The 25220-nt window shown below is 30.3% G+C and overlaps 1 protein-coding gene across 26 annotated transcripts in view; it reads left to right on the plus strand.

The window, feature by feature from the left end:
* The window catches only part of LOC100160310 (titin), a 159967-nt gene that overhangs the window by 15594 nt on the left and 119153 nt on the right, over positions 1 to 25220 (plus strand). For 25 of the 26 annotated variants that reach the window (XM_029487044.1, XM_029487050.1, XM_029487035.1 and 22 more), the window contains exons 9-62: positions 2175 to 2321; positions 2393 to 2637; positions 2720 to 2949; positions 3020 to 3163; positions 3229 to 3486; positions 3566 to 3709; positions 3793 to 4068; positions 4150 to 4366; positions 4441 to 4588; positions 4840 to 5020; positions 5100 to 5357; positions 5471 to 5607; positions 5673 to 6336; positions 6442 to 6585; positions 6648 to 7046; positions 7110 to 7364; positions 7438 to 7581; positions 7673 to 8476; positions 8565 to 8703; positions 8781 to 9037; positions 9141 to 9277; positions 9343 to 9601; positions 9674 to 9931; positions 9995 to 10138; positions 10210 to 10464; positions 10593 to 10736; positions 10802 to 11059; positions 11248 to 11607; positions 11671 to 11847; positions 11921 to 12193; positions 12272 to 12561; positions 12632 to 12752; positions 12812 to 13217; positions 13293 to 13551; positions 13619 to 14032; positions 14090 to 14629; positions 15101 to 15307; positions 15371 to 15769; positions 15938 to 16199; positions 16263 to 16416; positions 16612 to 16745; positions 16837 to 17068; positions 17130 to 17301; positions 17371 to 17557; positions 18250 to 18479; positions 19001 to 19122; positions 19229 to 19385; positions 19451 to 19552; positions 19621 to 19821; positions 19895 to 20125; positions 20208 to 20511; positions 20589 to 20777; positions 20840 to 21003; positions 23325 to 23454. In XM_029487044.1, the coding sequence (XP_029342904.1) occupies positions 2175 to 2321; positions 2393 to 2637; positions 2720 to 2949; positions 3020 to 3163; positions 3229 to 3486; positions 3566 to 3709; positions 3793 to 4068; positions 4150 to 4366; positions 4441 to 4588; positions 4840 to 5020; positions 5100 to 5357; positions 5471 to 5607; positions 5673 to 6336; positions 6442 to 6585; positions 6648 to 7046; positions 7110 to 7364; positions 7438 to 7581; positions 7673 to 8476; positions 8565 to 8703; positions 8781 to 9037; positions 9141 to 9277; positions 9343 to 9601; positions 9674 to 9931; positions 9995 to 10138; positions 10210 to 10464; positions 10593 to 10736; positions 10802 to 11059; positions 11248 to 11607; positions 11671 to 11847; positions 11921 to 12193; positions 12272 to 12561; positions 12632 to 12752; positions 12812 to 13217; positions 13293 to 13551; positions 13619 to 14032; positions 14090 to 14629; positions 15101 to 15307; positions 15371 to 15769; positions 15938 to 16199; positions 16263 to 16416; positions 16612 to 16745; positions 16837 to 17068; positions 17130 to 17301; positions 17371 to 17557; positions 18250 to 18479; positions 19001 to 19122; positions 19229 to 19385; positions 19451 to 19552; positions 19621 to 19821; positions 19895 to 20125; positions 20208 to 20511; positions 20589 to 20777; positions 20840 to 21003; positions 23325 to 23454 (13063 nt within the window). The remainder of the gene's footprint in view (positions 1 to 2174; positions 2322 to 2392; positions 2638 to 2719; positions 2950 to 3019; positions 3164 to 3228; positions 3487 to 3565; positions 3710 to 3792; positions 4069 to 4149; positions 4367 to 4440; positions 4589 to 4839; positions 5021 to 5099; positions 5358 to 5470; positions 5608 to 5672; positions 6337 to 6441; positions 6586 to 6647; positions 7047 to 7109; positions 7365 to 7437; positions 7582 to 7672; positions 8477 to 8564; positions 8704 to 8780; positions 9038 to 9140; positions 9278 to 9342; positions 9602 to 9673; positions 9932 to 9994; positions 10139 to 10209; positions 10465 to 10592; positions 10737 to 10801; positions 11060 to 11247; positions 11608 to 11670; positions 11848 to 11920; positions 12194 to 12271; positions 12562 to 12631; positions 12753 to 12811; positions 13218 to 13292; positions 13552 to 13618; positions 14033 to 14089; positions 14630 to 15100; positions 15308 to 15370; positions 15770 to 15937; positions 16200 to 16262; positions 16417 to 16611; positions 16746 to 16836; positions 17069 to 17129; positions 17302 to 17370; positions 17558 to 18249; positions 18480 to 19000; positions 19123 to 19228; positions 19386 to 19450; positions 19553 to 19620; positions 19822 to 19894; positions 20126 to 20207; positions 20512 to 20588; positions 20778 to 20839; positions 21004 to 23324; positions 23455 to 25220) is intronic. The other variant, XM_029487057.1, reaches the window with a different exon arrangement.

The following is a 25220-nucleotide window of genomic DNA, read 5'->3' on the forward strand; positions in this document are numbered from 1 at the left end:
TAGTTGAATATAACAACAACGTCGATAATCAGTTTCGGTTTTTTTTTTTTTTTGCTGATCAAATGATCAGGTTAAATAGGTACTGTAAATGTAGACTAAATATGAGAATAACTATAATTTTTTATATAAAAATTGTTTAGAAAAAAATAATGTAAAAATATTTGCTCAGGTAAAACCCTAACCGAACTAAAATTCTGCGTACGCTACTGTGTATTTTAGAGTATATTTTTTAGTACTATCGGGTACTAAAATAGGTACCTACCCAAGGACCTGCTGAAATTTATATTTAACGAAGAGCTACTATGCCCCTACGGTCGTCCTGGGTGGCAATTTTTATAGGTATAGGCAGAATTGCGTTTATAACTTATTACTTATACGGCTATAATATACCCACTTAACAAATAATTGTAATCTGGTGTATTGTTGGAAATTTTATTATACACAGGTCATATTGTAATGAGTAATAACTATAATGACTAGTTACCTAATGAAAATTACAGAATGACAATGATTGTGTTTAGAGAAAAATTCATAAATTGCGACTATGGTGTCAATTTTTGTTTCCTACACCATAGGCCTATTATACTATAGAACAATATAGAAGCGACACTCGATCGAATGCCTATACACCCATAAGTCATAAGCCATAACCATGTGTTTTCACGATTCTGATTATCACGCATTCACGAGTCTCGGGCCTCAGCTGATGCTGCCGATTCCCGCCAAAATACATTATCACAACATAATACATTATTATATTTCATTATATTTTATCTTTATAATATCAACATTTAAGTTCTGAGTTTCTGACTTTTGAGTTCTAAATGTTCCAATTTCCAAATAGTGAAGGTGAATATTGTAATGTAGTCCTACATGGGTTATAAGTTACTAATAACTAATATGTAATAAATAATAATATTAGGCAATATTTTATTTTTCCTTTGAGAATTGTACAAAAGATATTCATTGTTTATTTTATGTTATATCTAAATCATGATCATACTATTATATATGATCTAATATTTATTAATTGTTAACAATACATCGACGAGACAAGTGATTAATTTCTGAATAGCTCCTCATTAGATTTGTAATCAGATAATGATAAATTATGTAAAAATAAGTTGAGGAAAGTTATCTTGTAGCTACATCAAATTATGTTGTACTTTTGAAATCAAAAATGTTGTAAGTTTAACATTAACAACAACTACCTATCATAATTATTATCTTACTTCTGACTTTTTTTACTAGTTTTTGATCATTAAATTCTTCTTTAGAAAATTATTAATATTTTTTAATTAATTTTTATTAGCATGGTGGCTCTAATTGTTTTATAAAAAAAAACTATTCATTTACATTATATTGCTATCATTAATTATAAATTAGATATTATGATTGAATTATAATCAATTATCTATCCAACATTTATTTTATATACCTAATACAGTAATACCTATAATTATTATTTATATTATCCTTTTTCAAACAGTAGTTACTTAGGTATAATATTATTTTCAGAATTATAAGATTTTTATAATTTAAATTAGTATAATATGTCTTTATATTATTTCTAAAATGATTGTATATTCATAATTCCTCTCAATAAAAGTAAAAAACATAAAAAATAAGTTAGTTTTCAAGTACCTAGGTACCTATTCACGTTTTACTGCAAGAATTTTATTTTGTTTATACTTGTCGATTTTTTCTGTATAATATATGTAATGCCACAAGTTTAAGGAAGCATTGGTATTTTGTTGAGAACATTTAAATCATTAACTAATGAGAAAAGTTGGTTTTATTATAAATATATATTATGATTTATATAGATCATAATAGGTTATTAATTTAATATCTCAAAAAATAACAATTTTTTACTTTGTTTTATAGGTACAATATTTTTTTTTAAATTTTTTACTTGTTTTATGTTGTTTAAGAAATAATAATGAATATATTATTTCTAATTCATAATTCTATCCTTCCAAAGTGATAAAGTATTATTATATTATAATACTTGTATGTTTCAAATATATTTACAAATGTCAACGACATATTGACGTCTTTACTTTTAATACATTTAACTCAATTTTTATAAAATAAAATAATACTTTGTTAATGGGTTAATGCAACAAGTTTATAATCTGTTTTGTTTAATTTAATTAATTTAATTTATTTAGTGTAATTTGGGAGTTGTTGAAAAAGAACTTGTAGTTTCTCCAAAGTTTGTACAACGTTTTACACCTTTAAATATAAACGAAGGAGAAACAGTTACGTTGAGTGTCAGAGCTGTTGGAACCCCAGTACCAAGAATAACATGGCAAAAAGTAAGCTGAAATATCTTATTTATTTTTTAACATGTAAGTAAGCACAGAATTTATCAATATTATTATTTTAGGATGGTGTAAACATCAGCGAACAACCAGGAATGGTATCTGTATGGACCGAAGGAGGTGGTTCAGTATTAGAAATAGCAAGAGCTTCTCCAACAGACGCAGGTTGGTATCAATGTACAGCTCAAAACACAGCTGGATCTACAGCCACACGGGCTCGACTAAACATCATAAGGAAACCTCGCCCTGAAGATTTCTCCGAAGACCGACGTCTCAGGTTGCCAAAACCAACACGAGTAATCGAACCTGAGTGAGAAAGAGCTTTTTATTAGATTTTATTTATTTGAAAAAACTAGTCAAAAACGTATTCTCTATATTTACAACATCCATAGGCCTGAGCCAGAACCAGAAGTTGTTTTTCTAAAACATGTCGAGAGAGCAAAATACCATACTCCTCGACCAGAAGAAGACAAGATTTATCCACCGCCAAGGTTCATTGTTCCGCTTGCAAACATATCTCAACAAGAAGATGGTCGAATTCATTTTGAGGCTAGAATTGAACCCATTGGAGATCCAACCATGGTGGCTGAGTGGTTTGTAAATGGTTATCCATTACAAGCAAGTAAGTTTGTACAAAATTTGGTTGTTAATTAAATAACATTAAACTATTGATTATTATTTATTATTTCAAGGTTCTAGAGCTATGACTTTACTAAATTACGGTTTCATAGCTTTGGATTTGTTGAGCATTGTATCAGATGATGCTGGAGAATACACATGTAGAGTAACCAGTAGCTCGGGAACAGCTCAATCTACTGCTGTTCTCAAAGTTGAAGGTATGATTGAACAATTATTTTGTTAGTAGAAACCATGGGTTTTGATATTAAATATTTTATTTTAGGGAGAGATGAAATTGATAAATCAAGTCAATATCCAGACAGTTTAAAATATATTGAACAATTGGAAGATTATTCCAAATATCAAAGAAGTGATAGTTACGATGAAGTTCAGCCATTACCACCCACTTTAGTTAAATCATTACATGATATGGGTAATTTACAAGAGGGTAGAAATGCACATTTCGAAGCTCAGCTTAATCCAGTCAGTGATCCAACAATGAAAGTAGAGTGGTATAAAGATGGAAAACCTATTACAGCAAGTATGTTATAATTTTTTTATAGAAAAAAAGTATTTCTTTATTAAAAATAATACTAACCATTATATTGTAATGTTTTAAGGTTCAAGAATAACAACAATATTTAATTTTGGTTACGTATCGTTGAATATTATGCATCTTCGTGCAGAAGACAGTGGAGAATATACTTTAAGAGCAATAAACCGATGGGGAGAAATTATCAGCACATCGACATTAAATGTCATTGGTTGGTATTTAATATATTTAATAAATAATTATTAATCAACATTTTAAAATTATAGTTTTATTGATTTTTTTTTTATAAATTAGCTCATAGCAGTATTACAGGCGATTTAGGCTACCCAGAACAGCAAAGGTATATTGATCAAACTGAGGCTTTAGAACAATCTTACCTACAACAAAAAAATCAGGAATATAAAATAAGTGCACCAGAAAGTGTTGCACCACCACAATTTAAAACACCAATTAAAGATCAACAAAACATTAAAGAAGGTGGTTTCGCTCATTTTGAAGCAAGATTAGAACCATTAGGAGACTCGACACTTCAAGTAGAATGGTTAAAGGATGGTAAACCAGTTGAAGCTAGTATGTACACTTCTTATGTATATAAAAGGCTACTGACTAGTCCAATATTATTATTATTTAAATAATGATGATTTATTTTAGGTTCAAGAATGACTGTATTCTTCAACTTTGGATATGTTGCATTAACAATAAAATATGTAACTGTTTTTGATATTGGAACATATACTTGCAGAGCTTATAATAATTTAGGAGATGCTTCGACATCTGCTACATTAACTGTGCTAACTAGAAAAGATGTTGTACAAGATAGCCAACACCCTGGAGGTCTCGAACGATTCCAATATTTGGAAGATTCAAGGTAAATCGACAAAATAAAATTTGTAAATTAATTTTTTCAAATGATTTTAATTTTTAATCAAATTAAAATTTTAGAAAGAATAAACGAAAGGCAGAAGAAGAAACAGTTGTTACACAAAAACCTAGATTCCTTGGACCGTTAAAAGGAACAAATAAAATTGCTGAAGGGCAAAGAGCTCATTTTGAAGTACGAGTAGAACCTCAAAATGATGTGACCATGAAGGTAATAATTACTATTTAAATGTTGCATTTTTTATTCACAAATACTTTTCAACACAATTTAGATATTTTATTTATTTATAAATATAAATAGTGTTTTTTTAAACTTACAAATTAATTATTTATCAATTAACACCTTGAAATATTTTTATTAAAAATTTAATGAATATATTTGTTAAAGTTGTTAGAATTCAGAGTAAATATATCTTTATTGACTATATATTTATTATTTTTGAACATTCACTATAATTATAGATTGAATGGTATTTCAATGGAAGAGTAATAATGAGCGCTAATAGAATTCAAACATATCATGATTTTGGTTATGTGGCTTTGGATATTCTTGGTGTAAGAGCAGAAGATAGTGGTACATATGTAGTTGTTGCAAGGAATGCATTAGGAGAGGCCCAGCTGTCATCAACAATGCAAGTTGAAGGTAATTGTCAAAAACTTAAACAGTCTATACAAAATAATATTGTTCTCTAGTTTTTAATTTATATTTGATGTATTTTTAGTTCGTTCAAATATTGATACATCTACTATGCATCGTGGAGTAGTCGAAAAAGCTCCTTATCTTGAATCTAAAAAGTTCACTGAACCTCAGTATGATATTGAGGAAATTTCGAAGTCGAGACCTATATTTATACAACCATTAAGCGACCCTGCACCATTGAATGAGGGAAAAAATGTTCATTTGGAATGCCGTCTTGAGCCTATGGGTGATCCTACGATGAGAGTCGAATGGTTCCAAAATGGAAAACCTGTAACAGTTGGTAATTATTAATTCAGATATCCCTTAATTTATTTCATTAATTTATTAATTGATAACTCCATACAAAAATATATATAATATAAATAATTCATCAAAATACTATGTTTCCAAAAGGTTCGAGGTTCCGTACGTATTATGATTTTGGATATGTGGCTTTGGATATCATACATGTCACGTCGATCGACTCTGGTGAATACACTGTGAGAGCTACAAACCATTTAGGATCAGCTCATACATCTGCATGTGTCAATGTAAATATAATATACGCTATTTTAATACAAAAAATGTTAACTAATTTTTTTTGAATTATACATAGGTATTATGCCGATCAGATATTTTAACTGAAAGTCAAAATGAGTATGCGTTAGAGCAGATACAAATGTTAGAAGACGCTTCAAGATACCAAAAAATGACTACCGAAGAAGAAAGTATTATGCAAGCACCACAGTTCACAAAACCATTACATAATATACAGACATCTGAAGGTACAAACATACATTTGGAATGTAGATTAAAACCGGTTGGAGATCCAACTATGAAAATCGATTGGCTGGTCAACGGACGTCCAGTAAAAACAGGACATAGGTTCCGCCCTGCCTATGATTTTGATTATGTAGCATTGGATTTATTAAGTGTATATCCTGAAGATTCCGGAGTGTATACTTGCCAAGCTAGAAATGAAATGGGTGAAGCTGTTACCTCCAGCTCAGTGAAAGTGATTGCAAAACAGAATTTAATATTAGATTCACAACATCCACATGGTCTGGAAAAAATACAATATCTAGAAGATTCAGCTAGATACAAAAAGGCTGAAATGATTGAAGAATCTGTTAAAATAAAACCTCGTTTTTTGTCCAAACCAAAGAATGTGGAGAATTTAAAAGAAGGACAGCATGCTCATTTTGAATGTAAATTAGAACCAGTCACTGATTCTAACTTAGAAGTCCAGTGGTTTAAAAATGGAAAACCAATTATTATTGGTAAGATTATGTTTGAAGTAATAAAATAATTAATAATCCATATGTACCTATTACATACACATTATAATATTATTTTGTTAAAATATATTTTTATTATTTTAATAGGCCATCGCTTTAGACCTATCCATGATTTCGGGTATGTGGCCTTAGATATCATAGATGTCATTGAAGAAGACACTGGAACTTATACGTGTCGGGCTGTTAATTTACTTGGCGTTGATGAAACAAATGTTCATCTAACCTGCAGAAGTAAATAATTTTATAATTACTTAAATACGATCTAGTGATTTATTAATTTTATTTTTATGCAGGTTCGTCAGGTATTGTAACAGATACTCAAAATGAAATGGGTCTTGAACAAATTCAGTATCTTGAAGAAAAATCTAGGTACAACAGAAGAGAAGATATTGAAGAAACAACCACTCAAGCCCCAATTTTCACTACTTCGTTGAAGCATTGTGATATTAAGGAAGGCCAACGAGCTCATTTTGAATGTAGATTAATCCCAGTATCTGATAACACCATGAAAGTTGAATGGTTCCATAATAATGTCCCAATTAAATTTGGATCGCGATTTACTGAAACTAATAACTTTGGATTTGTTGCATTGGATATTCTTCAATGTTTACCTGAAGATTCTGGCACATACACATGCCGTGCAACTAATTGGCTAGGACAATCTATTACATCAGGAAATCTCAACGTTCAATGTGAGTTTATACAATAATATAGTCAAATTATTTTTTTATCAATTTAATTTAATATCATTTCAGCGAGAAAGTCGATTTATTTGGAATCTCAACACGAAGATGCATTAGGACGTTTAGCTCAGCTTGAAAACTCAAACCGTTATCAACGACAATCAATTATAGAGGATGCAGTAACACAAGCTCCAGTATTTACTCAACCTATGAGAGATAGTACAATGATTGAAAGTCAGCCTGCTCATTTTGAAGCAAGATTAATACCAGTGGGTGATGACAAATTAAAAGTAGAATGGTTAAGAAATGGAATTCCTATTCAAGCATGTATGTATACTATTGAATATATAAAAATGTTAAACTATTAATTTAAAATAAATTTATAATTTAAAATGTTTAGCTAATCGTGTATCAACAATGCATGATTTTGGTTACGTCGCTCTTAATCTTAAATATGTCTATCCTGAGGATTCTGGTACTTATACATGCAGAGCTATAAATGATTTAGGACAAGCAGTCACCTCAGCCACACTGAATGTGCATTGTGAGCATTATTTTAAACTTATTATTAGTTAATTATAAGAATATACCTAGGAACTTTAAAATAATACTTAACACCTTATATTGTTTTTCAGCTAAAGCTTCTCTTCAATTGGAAAGTCAACACGAAGCAGCATTAGATAAATTAAGACAGCTCGAAGATTCTAATAGGTACAAGCGTACAGAACAAAAAGAAGTAGAAGTTACTGAGGCACCTAAGTTTATTGTGCCATTAAATGGAACTGAAAGTTTAATTGAAGGTCAAAGTGCTCATTATGAATGTCGTATAGAGCCTTATCCTGATCATACACTGCAATTAGAATGGTTACACAATGGGAAACCATTACAAACAGGACATAGATTTAGAACAACTTATGATTTTGGTTTTGCGTCATTGGATGTTTTATCTGCTTTACCAGAAGATTCGGGAGAATATACTTGCAGGGCAATTAATAAACTCGGTAGGGCCGAGTCATCAGTTAAGCTAGGAGTTCAATCTCGAGCATCGATTATTAGTGATACTCAACACCAAGGAGCTTTGAACAAAATACAGTATCTAGAAGATGATTCTAGATTTAAAAGAGCAGCTGCTGAAGACGTTTTAATGACAGAGAAACCCCAATTTGGACGACCTCTTAAAAATATAGAACATCTTCCAGAGGGACGTAGTGTACATCTTGAAGCTACATTAATTCCAGTTAACGACCCAACTATGAAGGTTGAGTGGTATAGAAACGGAATACCAATTCCTCAAGGCCACAGATTTAAGACAGTTTATGATTTTGGATTTGTTGCTTTGGATGTACTTTATGCTTATCCTGAAGATTCAGGAACATACATGTGCAAAGCCAAAAATGCTGCCGGAGAAGCAGTCACTACTTGCATTGTAACTGTCGATTGTAAGTTACTTTTTTAATCAATAAATTATTTTTTAATTTTATTTAAGTGTATTTTTATTATATTAAATAATAACTTTTATTTATTTAGCTAAATCTGGTCTTCAGTTAGACACCTTGGATGAGGATAGATTGAAAAAGATTAAACAACTTGAAGCTTATGAAAGACCTACAGCTCAAGAAGCTGTATTTGAACTTCAAAAACCAGTATTCCTCACACCTCTTAACAGGTAAATAAAATTATATATACTATTATTCAGCATATTTAATACATTTTATATGATATATTTAATTTATGTATGTTTAGCCTTGAATTATTGAAAGAAGGAGAACATGCTCATTTAGAAACTCGAATTGAACCCATTAATGATGCTGATTTGAAAATAGAATGGTTTGTTAATGGAGTTGCAATCAAAACGGGTCATCGTTTTAAGACTACACATGATTTTGGATATGTTGCATTGGATATTTTGTATGCATATGCTGAAGATTCCGGTACTTACATGTGTAAAGCCACTAATAAAAAAGGAGAAGCAGTAAATACTTGCCAAATAAATGTTGCCTGTAAGTAAATTTTTTTATGAAAATTGTATGTCCTTTAATTTGTATAATTTATAATTTACCTATTTATACTTTTATAATATTTATTATAATTTTTTTTAAATAGCTCGTAGAAGTATCTACTTAGAAACGCAGCATCCTGATGGTTTAGAAAAGATTCGTGAACTTGAAGCGCAAGGACGCCCAGCAAAACTTGAAATCAACGAGCCTCCGCCAACAGTACCAACATTAACCGATCTATGGGTATATTTTTATTTTACCCTTCTTAATTTCAATAGTATTAAACCACATAATAATTATTTTAACAGGGCACTACTGAGGTAGCTGAAGGAAAAACAGCCCACTTTGAGTGTCAAGTAAAACCTATCCACGATTCTAAATTGAAAGTTGAATTCTTCCATAATGACAAACCCCTCGGATCTGCTTCTCGTTTCCATACTACATATGACTTTGGTTACATATCTTTAGATATTGGCCATGTTGTTCCTGAAGATGCTGGAAAGTACACTGTTAAAGCTACCAATGAATTGGGTCAAGCTACTTCAAATATTAATTTATTAGTTCAAGGTATTTAATCACTTAAAACAAGAATTAGATGATTTAAGCTATGTATACAATTTATAATTTTTTGCATATTAGGAGGTGGAAGTATAATTTTGGACTCTCAAAGACCTGAAGGATTAGAAAAAATAAAAGAGTTAGAGATGGCTGTACCTTTCAAACGTGCAGATTATTCAGAACCTATATCAAAACAAAGACCAATGTTTACACAACCTTTACAAAATATTGACAGCATAAATGAAGGACAAACAGCTCACTTTGAATGTCGTCTTATCCCAATTGGTGATTCTTCGATGACTGTCGAATGGTTTAGAAATGAAAAACCAATAGAAACAAGTATTAGTAGAATTTTTAATCGATTTAAAACATAATATAATATTGGTTAATATTTTATTTTAGGTTCAAGGATTACAAAAACATATGACTTTGGTTATATATCTTTAGATATTTCTCATGTAAGAGATGAAGATAATGGGGTATATAGTTGTAAAGCCACAAATGCTCTTGGTGAGGCGGTTTCAACAGCCTCTATGAGAGTTAGAAGTAAATATTATAAAAAGAGTTAATGATTGTTATTTTTATAAAATTGTATTAAATAAATTTTTTTTGATTAGCAAAATCTGATATTCAGTTAGAGAGTCAACATCCAGAAGGTCTTAAAAAAATTGTTGAATTAGAACGTAGTCAAGAGCCATTGAAGAGAGAAGAGGCAGAGAGATCATTTGAGAAACCGATTTTCACACAACTTCTTACAGGCCCTTCAGAGCTTATTGAAGGTCAACATGCTCATTTTGAGTGTAGAGTTGTACCAGTAGGTGATCCAACATTACGTTTCGAATGGTATGTTAATGGAGTCGAATTAAAAATGGGTAAGTTGGAAAACTCAAATAATTTAAATTTGTTTATACAAATAATTTGTAATAAATTATTGTATGTAAGACATTTTATTTAATATTTATTTGTGTATTAACATTTTATTTTTAATCGTTTGAAATAGGTTCAAGATTCCAAGTAACAAATGATTTTGGCTTTGTTACATTGGATATCAGCTCAACTGTTGCAGAAGATTCTGGAGTTTATACATGCAAAGCAATTAACAGGGCTGGAGAAGCTGTTTCTTCCACTTCAATGAAAATAAAACGTAAATAGTAACCTAAATACATATTACTTGTACTTACAAATAGTTATCTAAAAAATGTATGTTAGATCGCTCATCAATTATTCATGAACCAATTCAACCTGATGCATGGGAAAAAATCCAGCTTAAAGAAGCAGAAATGAATAAAGTTCCTGAAATGTTTATTGATACAAGACCACAACAAGCACCTGTTTTTACATCACATTTGCAAAATCAAGACCGTCTAGCTGAAGGTCAGCATGTTCATTTAGAAGCTCAAGTAGAACCCAGAGCAGATCCTAATCTTCGAATTGAATGGTTCAAAAATGGAGTCACATTAACGACTGGTATGTTAAGATAATTTATATTTGATTTTTCTCTTATAAAAAAAAAAATAATAAAACAAAGGTATATTCAATTTTATGAAAAATACAATTTAAATACTGAAATAATTGGTAATTAAATAATCAATCCCTTATACTTAATGAATGCCATTATTACTCATTTTAATAATATCTAATATCTATTATTTTAGGTTCAAGAATACGCAGCACTTTTGATTTTGGTTTGGTCACACTAGCAATAAATAGTTTGAGACCAGATGATTCAGCTATCTATACGTGCAAAGCATCAAACCTTTTGGGTGAAGCTGTTTCAACTTGTACATTAAAAATATCCGATAGCCATTGGTTATTAAGTAACACTTTACACCCTGAATCACTATCAAAAATTGAAGATTTGGAAAAACCACATGCTGGACAAGTTGAAGGCCCAGAACCAGTTTTTGAAAGTCCTGTTTTCATTTCTCATCTTAATAACTGGGAATGTAAAGAAGGAAGTGATGTTCATTTTGAATGTCAAGTAGAACCTTCTAAAGATCCAACTTTGAAAATTGGTATTTAAATACTTAAAAATATATTATTGAATTCTGAATAAACATAGTTTATATATTTAACAGATTGGTTTGTAAATGGAAAACCACTTCAAAGTGCAGCACGATTCAAGTCTGCCTATGATTTTGGTTTTGTGACATTAGACATACATCATGCATACTCGGAAGATTCTGGGATATATACTTGCAAAGCTAGTAATAGCAAAGGTCAAGCTGTAACAACTGGAACATTAAAATGTACAGGTAATATCAATTATTTAAATTTTTACACTAACATTTTTGTATACATAATTAATTATTTGTTTTAATTATTAAGGTCTCCAAGGAATTCATTTAGACACACAACATCCACAAGGCAAAACTGGATTAGAAAAGGTACAAAAAGTAGAAGATAATTTAGCTTCTAAATATCAACGTCAAGCATCTTTGCCTGAGGCTGCTTTCCCAAAACCAATATTTGTTGTACCCCTTGAAGCTGAATTCATATTAGCCGAAAGTAAACCACTGCATTTGGAGGCTCAAGTTGAACCCAAGAATGACCCTAATCTCAAAATTGAATGGTACTTTAATGGAAAAGTACTTGATTTAGGTAAAATTGGATAGAGATATTTAGATTATTTATTTATGTCATTACTTCAAATTTGGAAAAACTTTATCTTACTTTTAGGATCACGCTTTAAGACAAACAATGATTTTGGTTTTATAAGTTTGGATTTAACTGATGTGTATGAACGAGATCAAGGAGTCTATACCTGCAAAGCATATAACCATTCTGGAGAAACATATACTTCAACAACTGTGTATTGCAGTAGCAACAAAGGATTAATTGAACATACTCAACACCCAAAAGGAGAAGAAGGCTTGGAAAAAATTCAAAGCTTAGAAGAATCTCTACAAAGGCAAAAACAAGGAATTACGGATAAAGAGACTGGGCATGCACCTGTTTTCACTTCACAAGTAATATAAATAAAAGTTATATTAATACATGTATATTTTATTTATTATCAATTTTTATTTTGTAATATAGTTCAAAGACCTTGGTTTCTTAAGTGAAGGTGAAATTGCTCATTATGAAGCTTCATTAACACCTGTTGGTGATCAGAAAATGGTTGTTGAATGGTTCTACAATGGAAATGCCATCGAAGCTAGTAAGCTGTTAGGTTTGAGTCTTCAATATTTGTGTATTAATTCATTTTAAATTGTCTAGGTCACCGTATTCGTACAATTTATGCATTTGGAATGGTTGTTCTTGAAATTCTTGGTACTAAAATAGCTGATACAGGAACATACACTTGTAAAGCAACAAATGATTATGGATCTGCAGAGATGAGTGTTACACTAGAATGTGTAGAAAGAATAACTGGTCAAAAACCAAAATTCACATCTCAAATTCAGACTCTTGTTGGCTTAAAGGATGGAGATTCTGCACATTTTGAATGCACATTAATACCTGTCAATGACCCAGATTTAAAAGTAGAATGGTTCCACAATGGTCAACCGTTATTACACAAAAATCGCGTTAAAATGATTTCCGATTTTGGATTTGTTGTCATGGATATAGCATATATACAAAACCACGATTCTGGAGAATATGTGTGTAAAGCAAGCAATAAGTAGGTTTAAAGTTATAATAAATAAAAAAAATTCATGAAATTATTAATATACAATAAATTTTATTTTTCATCAAGGTATGGTGAAGATATAACTAAAGCCACTATCCAATACTCTGGAAAAGGTGGTGTGTATTTAGATTCATTGCAACCTACTTCATTAGCTAGAATTCATGAGTTAGAAAACGCAACAGGTCAACCAAGTGGATTTGCATCATCTCCGGTATTAGAAGCTCCTAAATTCACAACTCAATTGGTTGACATAACAAATTTGAAAGAAGGGCAAAGCGCTCACTTTGAAGCTCGAGTTACACCAGTGAACGATCCAAATCTTGTTGTATGTTTTAGGATTTTATTTTTAACTAACCCTTAAAATTAATTGTATGTATGCATTACTTTTTAAGGTTGAATGGTATTTCAACGGTGAAAAGCTACAGCATGGTCATAGGTTTAGAACATTCCACGATTTTGGTATAGTAATATTGGATATACTGTATTGCTATGAAGAGAATTCTGGAGTATATGAGTGTAGAGCATTCAATAAAGCAGGAACTGATACTACTAAGGCAAATCTTCGTTGTTCCTCCAAAACCAATTTGATCTTAGATTCTCAACTGCCTCGTGGAATGGAAGGAGGATTAGAAAAAATACAAACTCTTGAAGATTTAACTCTCAGAGTTAAAGATGAAAGAGTATCTGTGGAAAATCGCCAAGCTCCAATGTTTACTGAACCATTATCCAATATTGATAGTCTACGAGAAGGTGAAAGTGCACATTTTGAAGGTCGCCTGACACCTGTTGATGATCCTAACTTAAAGGTAAATTCATGACTTAACATTAAAAAAATCAGTTTCAATAATGTTTTAAATTATTAGGTGGAATGGTTCTGGAATGGAAAACCATTAAAAGCTGGTTCTAGATTTAGGACTTTCTGTGAGTTTGGTTTTGTTATATTGGAAATATCTCCAGTATATCCTGAAGATTCTGGAGAATATTCATGCCGAGCTTCTAACCATTTTGGTGAAGCTGTCACTACAGCCAGCATGAAAGTTCAAGGAAAGAGAAGTATCATATTTGAATCACAGCTTCCAAAAGGAATGGACACTACTATTGATAGAATTGCAGAGCTTGAAGGTCTTGGAAAATCAAGGGCAACTATTGAAACTGAAGATGATCTGGGAAGAGCACCAGAATTTATTACAACCCCAGCTGATCTTAGTTTGTCAGAAAATTCGTTGGCTCATTTTGAATGCAGGCTTGTACCATCCAATGATGCAAGCATGACAGTTACTTGGTTCCATAATGGCAAAGTATTATCGGCCGGATCACGTATAAAAACAATCAATGATTTTGGATTTGTTATCCTTGAAGTAGCTGGTGTTTATATTAGAGATTCTGGTCTATATACTTGCAAGGTTAGTTTTTGTAAATTTAAAGTCCAGTTATATTATATGAATAACATAAATAATAGCATTGATTACCTATATAATATAATAGTATATTTAATATTATTATATACCAAAGAGTACTATATAATCACAATCTCAATATCAACTACCATTGCATGACTATGCTCCTGTTCTACATTTTGCATTTTTTTTAAATTGGTAGAGTAACTTAAAAAAAATTATATTGCCCTTAAACCATAGAACATATTGTAATTAAAGGGATTTTATATGGCTATTATATTCATTAAATATTCATAATATCAATCAAAAATCATTAATATAAATTCATTAATCTAAAATAAATTTATATTTAACAGCCAGCATTTCCATCTGTATGGAATCTATTGTATTTGGTAAAACGAACCTTACCCGCTATTTATATTATAATATAAAATACACATTTATTTAAAAAATTGTAATAATCAATTTTTATTTTAGGCTATCAATAAACATGGAGAAGCAACAGTATCATGTAAGTTACAAGTAAAAGGCCGGCAAGGTATAGTTTTAGAACCTCAATTGCCTAATACATTCAGATCTGGTACAAAAAGTATTCAAAAACTCGAAGAGAATATGTATAAAAAGGAAGAAATATTGGCTGAAGATGAAAAACCAAATCCTCCTAGGTTTACTGTAGAATTGAAGGTGAATATTTTCTTGTAATTAATTTGCTATTAAGAATCCAAAGTAATAAAACAAATTATTTAGGATGCATTGGATGTTCAAGAAGCCAAATCCGTACATTTTGAATGTAGAGTAGAACCTGTTAATGATTCTACATTACGGATCGATTGGTTTTTCAATGGAAAACCTTTCGCCACTGGCTCACGTGTACATGTGATAAATGATTTTGGATTTATATCTTTGGATATGGACTATGTTTACTCTCGAGATTCTGGCGAATATATATGTCGTGCAACAAACAAATGGGGAACTGCTTTCACTAAAGCAAAATTAACTTGCACTGCCAAACAAAATGTCATATTAGAATCACAATTACCAGATGGAATGAGTGGAGAAAAGTTAAAAGCGTTAGAGCAAGGGCCTGTACAAGAAAAAAAAATTCATGATGAGATAGAAGCAATGCCACCAAAATTCTTAGCTCAGGTAAAAAAAAAATGGTGATAAATATTTAGTTTTTAAAAAAAAAAAAAAAAATTTAAATAATTTATTTAAACTATATTGTTTGTTATAATGTAAAGCTATTTTAATTGAATATTATTTATAATGGTTTAATTGAAATAGTAAATAGTAGTATTATATTTTAATACACAGATTGAGTCAACAACTGTCGAAGAAGCAAGTTCGGTGCATTTTGAAACTAGAGTCGAGCCTAAAAATGATCCAAAATTAAGAGTAGAGTGGTACAGAAATGGAAAACCATTACCTTCTGGGCATAGATACAAATCTATATTTGATTTGGGTTTCGTCTCTTTGGATATACTTTCTATGTACTCTGAAGACTCAGGAGAGTACATTTGTAGAGCTGTAAATGATCACGGTGAAGCTATTACCAAAGCTATGGTCACATGCAAACGTATGTTTACATTAATTTCTGATCTTAAAATATACTGAACTAATATATTTTTTTAATTTACAGAGCTCCCAACAATATTACTTCAAAATCAAGTACCAAAAGGTATGAAAAAATCAGAGGCTTTGACTCAAATGGAAGCAGCTATTAAAAAATACACATCTGAGATTCATTTAACCATAGATGATTTGTATGAAGTTGAGAAGAAACAACCACCAAGGTAAATTTATTTTTTCTTATTTTCATATGATTTGTGAAAGCCACTTAATGTCTGCCTTTAGAAACAAAATTTCTTTAACATTACCATATTTCACATACAATTTTACTATTATTTATGTTTATTTTCCTCCAATTATCTTACCAATTTATACTTCGCTGAGAGAAAGAATGAAAAAAAAAATGTTTTTGATTTTAGGTTTGTCACCCAAATTAAAGATCAGTTGTCGTTAGTTGAAATGGAATCAACCAAATTTGAATGTCAATTAGCTCCAGTTGGTGATCCTAATATGAAGGTTGAGTGGTTCTTAAATGGCAAACCACTAAGACACAGTATGTTTAATTAATTAATATATATTATATAATAGTATATAAATATTTAGGAAATTATCAATATAATAACTATCTTATTATTATTTTACAGAGAATAGATTTAATCCAATTTATGATTTTGGTTACGTTGCAATGAATTTCGGTTGGATATATCCTGAAGACAGTGGAGAATATGTTTGTAGGGCTACTAATTTATATGGCCAAGATGAAACCAGAGCCACTATAAAAACGTCTGGTAAGCCAGGTATCATTTATGATTCACAGCTTCCTAAAGGGATGAAGAGCATTGAAAAAATAAGAGAAATGGAAGCATCATGGCAAGTGTAAGTATAATAAAATTATATAATAAAATAAGAAGGTTTTGATTGATTTAAAACATTTTAGAACACCTGAAATGAAAGAAGAAGAAGAAAAACGTAGAGAACCGCCACAATTTGTAAGCAAACCGGAACCTGTCACTATATGTGAAGGTGATTGGGCTAGATTCTGTTGTAGAGTCACTGGTTTTCCGAGACCAAGAGTTATGTGGCTAGTCAATGGAAATACTGTGGTCAATGTAAGTCTCAAATTAATATTTGGGTTTTGTAAAATTTTTTAGTTAATATAAATAAATGTTTTATTGTAGGGAATGAGATACAAATTAAATTACGATGGAATGTGGCATCTTGACATACCAAAGACAAGACAATATGACCATGGTAAAGTTGAAGTTATTGCTAGAAATGCATGTGGAGAGACTCGTGTGGAAACAATGCTCACAGTAAATTCAAGACATGATGATTACAGAGGAGTTTTGAAAAACTCACCTAGACGTAAGTATAAATATGTTTTAATGCATAAAAACAACAATGGAAGATGCTTAAAATTACTTTTCATGATTGTGAATGTCATATAATTTATAAAGTACCTATGTTAAAATAGGCTATGCACTGTGCAAGTCTTGGAGGTAATTAATGCTATAATAATTAATAATCAAGTATGTAGCTCTAATATTAAAACAAAATATTTTCACACATATGCACAACACAAAACTCAAAAATACACATACTTTTCCAATATTCTTATCCTTTATATCCAACTATATAAGGCTTTTCTAACATGGTAAATTGGCTTGTCAAGAGGAATTCTTCGTAGCTTCTACTAACTATCTACAGCATTTCAATTTTTGGAGTATTGAATCAGGTATTGTGTTGTTTTTTTTAAACTTAATATATTACAATAATACTTTATATAGATATATTGTCTAATAAAAAATAAACTTTACAACAACCAACGCTTTTTAATATTTTATTGCACATTATAATAATTTTAAGAAGTTTTAAACTTATAAACTTTTGTTTGATTTCACTATCCATTATTTAATTTTTCATTTATTATTTTGCATGTTTATTTAATTATGGTTTATTAAAATGTAAGTGTATTGCACGAATAGAGGTACCTTTTATCCATTTGTTATAATTTGACAAATGTATGAAGACAAATTGTAATTGAAATGTATGTTTAGCATGGTACGACAGTGATTTGGTGCAGTATCAAAAGGATCTTAAAGAGAATGAACTAGAAAAAGTGTTTACTGATAGAGCATCAAATGTTCAAAATGTTGATTATAGTAATATGATTATATCAACGGTCGGTGTTCAAATGAAACAAAAACAATTAAATGAGTCAAAACCCGAATGGACTGAAGCTGTAAAACAAAAGAAGAATGAAGATTATTATAGTAAATTGAGTAAAGTAAGTAAATGTTATACTTACAAATACATTAATAAATTAAAAAATATTAATATTTTGTTGAATTAACATTATAAGGTTTTTATACCTATAACTTTACAATAATAGCATTGACTAAAATAAATTGAAGTTCAATATTTTATTATTTAGTACTTTAATCGTAGATCATACATATAGACTACCTATTTTATTCAAAATATGGGTGAAAGATTAGAAATTTTATGATCAATAAATGATATAACAACTAACATTTAACAATTATAATTGATTAATAAATAATAAAATAATATTGACAACATTTGAATTTTTTATAATTTTATTTACCTAAATTGTGTCATTGATTAATTATACATTATTTCATTACTTTGTTATAAGAATGGTGGTTATATTAATTATTTTTTAAAAAAATAATCGTACCTACCTTCAAACAACCAGTACTAATAAGTAATTTAAACATAATATTTTGAAATAAATAATAATACATTTTTTTATATAATTTATTGATTAATTGATTTGGTGTATAGTTGGAAGGAGATCAAGTGGTAAAAGAGGCAAGAATCAGAGAAGCTAGTCATCAAGTATCATTAGCAGGCGAGAAGTTGAAAACTACATCCAAAAATATGTCTTCAAATTACGAAGAATCGTTGTATGTACACTATAAAATTAAGTTATTATTTACTAAAATTAATTAATTTTAAAATACTATATACAGTTTAATACGATTAACTATAAAAAAAATTTACTTTATTTAGAGAGAAAGATAAAAAAGAAGAACTAATGCCTTGGCAAAAAACAAAGTTACTTAAATCACGGGGTGATCAGAGTCAACAAATAATACCGGACCCGTCTGAGTCTTCGGTGCATGGAAAAGAAATTCACGTAGCAAAACAGCAACAGACACAAAAAGAAGTGAGTGGAAATTAGAAAAATTAACATTTATAACTTTCAAATATTTATTTACATTTATTACGTAGATACAAGGCGACAAAGAAATACGCAGAAAAATTACTGCTACCGAAACCACTGAAGTAGAACACACACGCAAAAACCAAGAAAGGGTAGTCCAAGGAAAAGTTGTAAGAAAATAACTATAAATCATAATATAAATATTTTATTTTATACACGTTAATATTATTGTTTCAAGGAACCGTCCAAACCGCCAGTATTTACAACCAAAATTCAACCCTGTCGTGCATTCGAACAGGACCAAGCGCGTTTTGAGGTCGAATTCGATGGCGAACCATTACCAACGATCAAATGGTATCGAGAAGACTTTTTAATACAAAACTCACCAGATTTCCAAATACACACGTTTAGTACGAAGTCCATACTAATTATTAGACAAGTAATAATCCATATTCAATAAACTAACGGGAAAAATTGATTTGAATATTATTTAATATTATTTTGGTTTTAAGGTATTTATGGAAGATTCTGGCGTGTTTGCCGTCATCGCGGAGAACAGAGGTGGCAAGGCAAAATGCAGCGCCAATCTACTTGTCGAAGAACGTAAACAAGTCGGCAGGAAAGGACCTGGTCCACCGAGTTTCCTCACTACAATGCAAGGAGCAGTCGTGAAAGCCGGTCAACTAGTCAGGTTTGACGTTAAAATCAGCGCTAATAAACCACTGGATGTATATTGGTTAAAGGTATGTATTTAAATTATAATTATTATGATAGTTTTCGAAAAACATGTGTTTTAAAAACTATTTTAATTTTATTCCTAAACAGAACGGAAAGAAAATCACCCAGGATATTCGTTACAAAACAGTAGACGAAGACAACCAATACACGCTTTTGATCATCGAGTCAGTCACCGAAGACAGCGGAACCTACGAGTGTGTGGCCATCAACAATTCTGGCGAAGCGAGGTGTGAAGCTCCGTTGTTAGTCCAACCCTTGGAACAGAAGGATAAACCCAAATCAAAACCCAGTGGTAAAGAGCAGGCGCCAACAATCACTCAACCGTTATCCGGACAAGTGATTCACGAGGGACAACCCGTGACGTTCAGCTGTAAGATTTCTGGACAACCTCGTAAGTAACAAAAAAAAAAAAAAAAACTATAAGATCATGACTTTGTGTTTATATTGTTATTTTAATAATTTCCATAGCAATAACAGTAAAATGGCAAAAAGGCGATAAAGTGATTAAACCTTCAAAATATTTCCGCATGACGCAAGACGGGGAAACGGTATCACTGCATATATCCGAAGTCTTCCCGGAGGATGAAGGCACGTACAAATGTCTAGTATCGAATGCCGGTGGCCAGGCTGTCCTATCAGCTAATTTGAAAGTCATTGGTAAGTCGTGAAATATTTTCCGACGTGAACAAAATGTAATAAATCATACAATAATGTTTCAGTACCTGAAAATCAAGATGTAGCTCCAACTTTGAGCCCAATGAGAGACGTTATCGTTCCAGAAGGTAATGCGGCTCAGTTCCGCACGCAAGTGTCGGGTCAACCGTCACCGTCTGTACAATGGTTCAGAGAAGGAACACTTATTCCTGAAACACCAGATTTTAAGGTGAGTCTTAATATTGTATACCTATCATTCGAATAAGATAATAATAAGTACTATATGTAATATAAAATATAAATGTATATGGGTTCATAATTTTTATGAAGGACTATTTATATAGGATCTTACTACAATACCAAGCCTATGAATATAATTTTAGATTTTGGATGGACTAATGAATGTAATTATTGATTTAACAATGAAAATATTTTTTTATTTTAGTTTTAGCACTTTTTGAAGTAGAAAAAATACTTCGAACTTGAGGGTTGTCTATGGTAGTAAGATTTGGATTTAGATCTGGTTGGTCCTTGGGGGGGGAGGGGGAAGATCAAAAATAAAAATAAATTACTTCTTAATAATTTTAGAATTATCGGAGGAGTGGATAGGGAAGAATTGGAATTTTACAAAAATCTATTTTTCGACTAATTCGATTTTGATTTTATGTTGTAATTAAAAAATGAATAATAGTAGAGATTTGAAATTATTACCAAATATTTAATATAATATATATACTAGTATTTTTTAGATGTCATATTATTTTTAAAATATTTCGGCTTTTTTGTATGCAGATAGGTACCTAGATAAATCTAGATAAAAAAAACGTTTTACCGTTTTAATTTTTTTTGATTGATGTAAAAATTGTCGTTTGCTACAAGACTTGACATTTAATACTAGGTTCCTCATAAACTGTATATACCTACAGAAGTTAAAAAATATAAAACTACGTGGATATTTTTTATACGAGTTTGAAGTTAGAATATTGACAAAAATCATCAAAATCGCGAAAATTTCATAATTATTTTCTATTTAAAAATACATACGCGATGATAAATAAAGATTTTAAATGTAATAAATGATTTCTGATAAGTTTTTCATTAGGAATTTAAAATAAAGTTAGAGCATGAGTACATTTTTATCACTGTTTGATAGATACATTATAGTAACCTGTTCAATTATGAGGTACACTTTTGTTATAAAATGTTATAGAAGTAATAATATTCCACAAGTTAATATCATAGAATATACATATATAAATGAGATAATAATATGTTGTATATGTAATATTTTGATATTCATTTAAAGAGTTCATTCAAGACACTTAAAGAGTGTCTTGTAGCGACACAAACTTCTGTCTTTCATATGAGAACCCCCCTTTTTGGCAGTAAATTATTTACCGAGAATTTTACTGAAAATATTGATGTATCAGAATCAAAATTCTAACTGTAACTTGTGAGTTATTTAGCTTTGTGTACTAAGGAAAATAGCTCTACGATAATAGGTTTAGAAAATATGGGGCTATATGCTGATTTAAAATTTTGCTGATTAATATTAATTTATCAACATTAATAATTTGTATTATATAAATAATAAATAATGGATCCAATATTCAATCAGTTTTTATTTTTGTAAAATTACTTTTAAGGACTTTCATGCTTAGAATAAACATTTTAATAATTGAGAAACTACACATTCGAATTTTGAACTGGGTTCATAAACATTTTCAAAAAAAAATAAACCACTAAACAATTTACAGTAAAAAAGGAGGCCCGGGGTTTATATTTGAAAAACAGAAGATTGTATCGCCACAGGAAACCTTAAGTTGTACAAAAAAAAAAAAATAAGAATTAAAGAAAATGGTATTTGAGTATATTTAAAAAATGCAAAAAGCAAGATTTGAATAATTTCATTATCAAAGGAAAAAATGGGGGTGAGCATGCTTGGTGAATCATCCTGTATTATGTCATATTAGTTTTTTTAATAAAAGTTAAATAAATTTGTTCTGAAACCCAAGTAATTTACCTCTACCCAAAAAACACAATTAATTGTAAGACTTATGTAAGCTGTTTCGTTCCACTAAGAATCTGAAGTATAAAAGAGTAAAAAGATCGAGTACATATTACATATTTAAATATTATCATCAGCAAAATTATCAAAGTGAGTTTTACGCATAAAGTGTTCTCCGAAAATAAAGAACGAATTTACGAGTATTGTATAATCTAAAATAGTTTTAAAAAGGAATGTATACATTATACACCTATACCTAGCATACTGTATACGAGATAATAATTAATTTTTTAAAAAGTCATACATAGATGTTTGCAAAAAAAATTAAAATATTTAGAAGAGCCACTAGTCATTTGATCTGACACGATTATAATGTATGACATTATCGTATATTATAATTAAACAAATTAAAAATGTAATAAATGGTTGTTCATCACAATATGATGATTATGCGTTTAGGTATTTCAGTATTTGGTTTCTTAATTTAGTAAATATTATATTTCGTGTTTTTATTCATGAAAATGTTCTATGCATGATTACAGATGATGTACGAAGGTAACATGGCCGTTCTGTTGATAACATCGACATACGAAGAAGACTCTGGTGTGTTCACGTGCCGTGCCACAAATAGCGCTGGACAAGTAGAGACCTCGGCCAAACTTACGGTGAAAAGTAAGAAATAATCACGATTACGTATAATTATATAAGCAAATATATATTTGTACAGTATATATATTTATAATACATGATGTATCATAAAATATATATACACATATAGTATATATATATACTGTGTGGGTTATTATAATTAAAATATTATCGTTAAGTCACATATGGAAATGCTACCTGTGCTTTCAAATATTAATTTAAGAACAATTATTTTCTCGAGGGAAAAATATGCTTCTAGTTTTATTATTTTCTTCTCTCTTCTTCTCTTTTTTTTTAGTCAATCCGTCAAGGTTGAGTGCTATTTATTAATTTAATAATGTCGATACTGAAAATGATAATCTATAAAGCTTAGTGTTTAGGCTTCGTTATAACCCATGAATACTTATCAAGTGCCATACAATTATACAATTATTTCTTATTATTTATTTATTAGTATTAATTTTAAGTGTGCTGCAAGAATTTTGTCTTATTTATTTAAATGGCTTTCGCGGCTATAGTTATTGTTATCAATATGTATTTTTAATTTTTAACCTGATTTTTATTTTGTTTTTATATAATCATATTATATTTATTAAATTATTTAAGCTGGTGCGATTATATATAATAAATTGTATTAACAAATATTACATTATTATGTTTAATAAACGTCTATTGAATGCAAGTACTTATGTATCCTGTAATTTAGTCAATAAGTAGTGTTAATGGAATATATAAACCATCGGTTGCAAAACTGAAATAAAAAACTGATTAGACTATATAATTTCCTTTTTTCTGACTTGTGCAACGTTCGAAGTATTTACGAATTGACGTCAGATTCTTATTTCTTATAGTAATTAATAAATTATACTAGTAACAGATTTGCAACCGGAAAGTCCCGTCTTTAAATTATACACAACGATGCTGAGTTTGCATTTAAAATTATGTTACAAAACAGAAAATATCGGTAAAGTAGGATTTGTCTGCGGATATACCTCATGTCAAAAAAATGTTGCAGAAAGACAGCATGTTGTAGTACCATTGAGTTTACAGAAAAAATACAAATCAAAAGGCACCGTTGAAATAGTTCAAACAAAATAAGTGTGTTGTAAATATGAGCGATTCTACCGACCTAGGGCGTTGTAAGCGTTTGTCTTATTTAATTTATTTTGTACAATACTGCCCGTCACCAACACATACTGTCACCTGCACTGTATTCACGGTATAATATCGTTAACGACTAAAGAGCCAAAAAAAAAAAAAAACGGGCTAAAATGCCGGGGAACGTTAAACCGCAGAACGAACAACTAAACGTAATAAGCACCACCAGTCCACCCCGGCAATAATAATAATGCCTAATAGTAATAATCGAGAATATCGAGATTATCGGTACACAGCTTCAAATGAATCTGTTCCTTTCTCGCGCGCCGCGGTCGTTCGGAATCTGTTCAACCGATCACCGCCGTGTCTAGGAAGATTTCCTTTTTTGCCACTGTTTGTAGTATTTTGCACTCGACGACTCCGCGGATCGGTGTGTATATTTAAATACGAAAGCAATGCCATTTAATTATCGGGACCATAATGTAACTGCAGTTGTTGTACGCAGTGTTTGCGTTCACGGTAATCCGCCAAGGGGGAAACGTGTAAGGACCAGAAACGTATGTGTGGGAGTGGAGCTGACAGGAACGATGAGCGACAGAGAGAGAGAGTGTGTGAGAGAGAGAGAGAGAGAGAGAGAGAGAGAGAGAGAGAGAGAGAGAGAGAAGAGAGAGAGAGAGAGAGAGTAGAGAGAG

Source organism: Acyrthosiphon pisum, chromosome A1, assembly GCF_005508785.2.
Source record: "Acyrthosiphon pisum isolate AL4f chromosome A1, pea_aphid_22Mar2018_4r6ur, whole genome shotgun sequence".
Taxonomy (NCBI): domain Eukaryota; kingdom Metazoa; phylum Arthropoda; class Insecta; order Hemiptera; family Aphididae; genus Acyrthosiphon; species Acyrthosiphon pisum.